Below are 2,790 nucleotides of genomic sequence, written 5' to 3'. Positions count from 1 at the left end.
GTGTCTCCTTAATTCTAGTTAGTTGCAGACTTACATCCCATAAACGTAGTGCTACATCACTGTCTAATTTCTTTTTTGAAACATAAAGTTTACAGTCACGGTAAATGTTTCCACTTTCATTAGACAAAGAAGGTTCTATTGCACAGTGCAATACAGTTTGTGCACCCTACAGCAAAAATATAAGCATACATGTAGTAATATTTTTTTTATAAAAGATTGTAAACTGATATTCGTCAAAATATACATCATATCTTAAAATATTTACCTGATTTGCAGTACGTAAATATAACAGAGCTATAGGTGAAAAAATAATGTAATGGAACCAACTTCTTTTAACATTTTTAAATAATCCTGTGTAACTAAATCCAGGACAAACTATATACACATTAACGCCACTCTTTTCTATTCTTTTTGCAAGTTCAAAACCAAAATAAGTATTTGCTAATTTTGAGTTGCAATAAGCAGGATTCATGCGTTCTTTGACTACTAATCCTTTTTCACCATTCAGATTTGAAAAATCAATTACCCCAGATTCAAAAAGTTTAGATGACACAATAACAATCCTATTTCAAAAGAATTATGTTAATAAATAATAAATTGGTATTAGATATGGTAGATAAAGATATTCTGCTCTATGCCAAACCTGCTTGGTGCACTTTGTTTTAAATGTTCCAAAAGTAAATTTGTGAGCAAAAAATGACCTAAATGATTTACTCCAAAATGAATTTCAAATCCATCTTCAGTTAAAGCATGTTCTTTAAAAGGAACATATACTCCAGCATTATTAATTAGCACATGAACCTGTGCAAAATTTTGTATTACATCTGCAGCAAATTCTCTGATTGATGAAAATGATGCCAAATCTAATTTCATTGGCACCTAAAAACATAATAATATACTTTGTATGTATTATTGATATAAAGGACTTCATAAACAAAAATAAACTATTATAAATTAATATTTACTAATTTTCCAGTAGATGTTTGAGTGCGTATTTCAAATATAACATCTCGAGCACTTTGTAAATTTCTACAAGCTAAAATGACTGTAGCCTCTCTTTTTGCCAGTTCCTTCACTGTTTCTTTACCAATGCCTGAATTGGCCCCTGTCACAATACATACTCGACCTTCTAAACTGTCTGTATTTTTACATCTTCCCCAAGTATGTGCACGACATTTTCGAAGTAACCCAATAAGTAATACTACCGGTAAAATGAAATAACACCATGAAGATACCATATTTGTTCAGGAGCAACTATGTCATATGTATACTTTAAGTACTCGAATTAAGAAATGTTTGTACACAATCACTGGCCAAAATAAAAACACTTTAATACATTTTTATGTGCTATATGTTTATCTACTTTTTATAAATGAATGAATCATGGAATTTTAGAGATTTTTGCGTTTCATAAATTAACCCTGTTTATCACATACTTTGGTACGATATTTGTTTTTCATAAATTATATTTTGGTATGAAAGTAAAGTTTTTATTAGATATTCGTGCACTACCAATGAACTTCATTAGGTACTAACTAAATATTTTACTAAAATAATTATTTAAATTAAACCATAATATTGAGAAATTTGTTGTTCCGTTTGAAATGCATGAGTGAAAACCGTATAAGTACTGTATACCGTAAAGAAATATAGTAACTTCTTATCACTAATATGTGTATTTATTATCAAATTCGAGTTATTTGATTAAATTTTGCAATGGAAAATTTCAATATCTTCAATGACATTTTATTTTTTTATATGAAAATTCAAATGTAAAACAGTTTATTACATATAAATAAAAAAATTGTGTATATATCAGTGCTTATACAGATAATAATGTTTGTATAAGATTGGTATTGCATTATGTTTATTTTTAAAGAAAGGATAATTTATTACGGACATTAAAAAATATAAATACTTTCGGTTTTTATAATCTTACTATATGTATCAGTGATTTCTAGAATATTTATTACTTAGTGTGTTCTAATTATTAATGCATTTTAAGGAACGTAATACTATCTGAATAGTAATATATTCTATTTTATTCTCTATATCTGTAATAGAGAATAAGAATATTATATCCAAGTATAGTTATATATATTAAAATTATGTATGACACATACATGTATAATTTTATCTAAAACTGTAATTTATTTAATGCAAAATTGGTATACGGTCATACATATTGATTAAAAACAAGAAATAAAGAATAAAATTACTTTATCATCGTATTTAAATTAATATACATGCATATCTCATATGTAGTTTATTGATTGAATATATCAGTTGGCAATTCGTATTGTTCATATGCGAATGAAAATTTTTCATATTGATCAAAACAAGTGCAAAATTTATTACAATATAAATAATTTCAGTTTCTAGGTGTAGCAAAAATAATTGATATTTAACATGGGTAATTATTGTCTACCTTGTTGCAAAATGTCACCTTCATGTGAAAATTTAACACCAGATTTGGTAAGAATAGAAATTTTGAGGTTATTAGCATAAATATTAACATTTATGTGCAGATATATTTCTTGGATACACTGTCTTTTATTATTATTATTATTATTATTCTCCAACAAACTGTAACTTTGTAAATAGAGTTTCTTTATTTCAGTACCTTCTTTTTCTGTACATTATTTTTCCATCGTATGTTTCATTTTTTGTTATTACAATCGGTATCACAACAAATTTGTTTCTTCTTTAGATTACATTATACAAATTTATATAATATTAAAAAAGGTACTTTTGTATTTAGACTGTTATTTCCTAATACAGAGAAATGGG

At 26.2% G+C, this 2,790-nt stretch overlaps 2 protein-coding genes across 2 annotated transcripts in view; one reads left to right on the top strand and one right to left on the bottom strand.

Moving 5' to 3' along the window:
• Window positions 1-4: 4 nt before the first annotated feature.
• LOC108570520 (retinol dehydrogenase 11-like) lies at window positions 5-1,306 on the bottom strand (the record flags this gene model as incomplete). Its single annotated transcript, XM_017932392.1, has 4 exons — window positions 966-1,306; window positions 644-879; window positions 266-563; window positions 5-166 (listed from the first exon to the last, which is right to left on the bottom strand). Coding segments are annotated over exons 1-4 (969 nt in total), but the record flags the coding sequence as incomplete, so codon positions are not given.
• A 992-nt stretch (window positions 1,307-2,298) lies between these two features.
• The window catches only part of LOC108570561 (small VCP/p97-interacting protein), a 1,036-nt gene continuing 544 nt past the window's right edge, over window positions 2,299-2,790 (top strand). Inside the window, exon 1 of the mRNA XM_017932437.1 lies at window positions 2,299-2,475. Within this exon, the coding sequence (XP_017787926.1) occupies window positions 2,410-2,475 (66 nt within the window). The 5' untranslated portion in view covers window positions 2,299-2,409. The remainder of the gene's footprint in view (window positions 2,476-2,790) is intronic.

Source organism: Habropoda laboriosa, unplaced genomic scaffold (assembly GCF_001263275.1).
Source record: "Habropoda laboriosa isolate 0110345459 unplaced genomic scaffold, ASM126327v1 scaffold61, whole genome shotgun sequence".
Classification (NCBI taxonomy): Eukaryota; Metazoa; Arthropoda; class Insecta; order Hymenoptera; family Apidae; genus Habropoda; species Habropoda laboriosa.
This window is presented reverse-complemented; position numbering and strand designations above follow the sequence as displayed.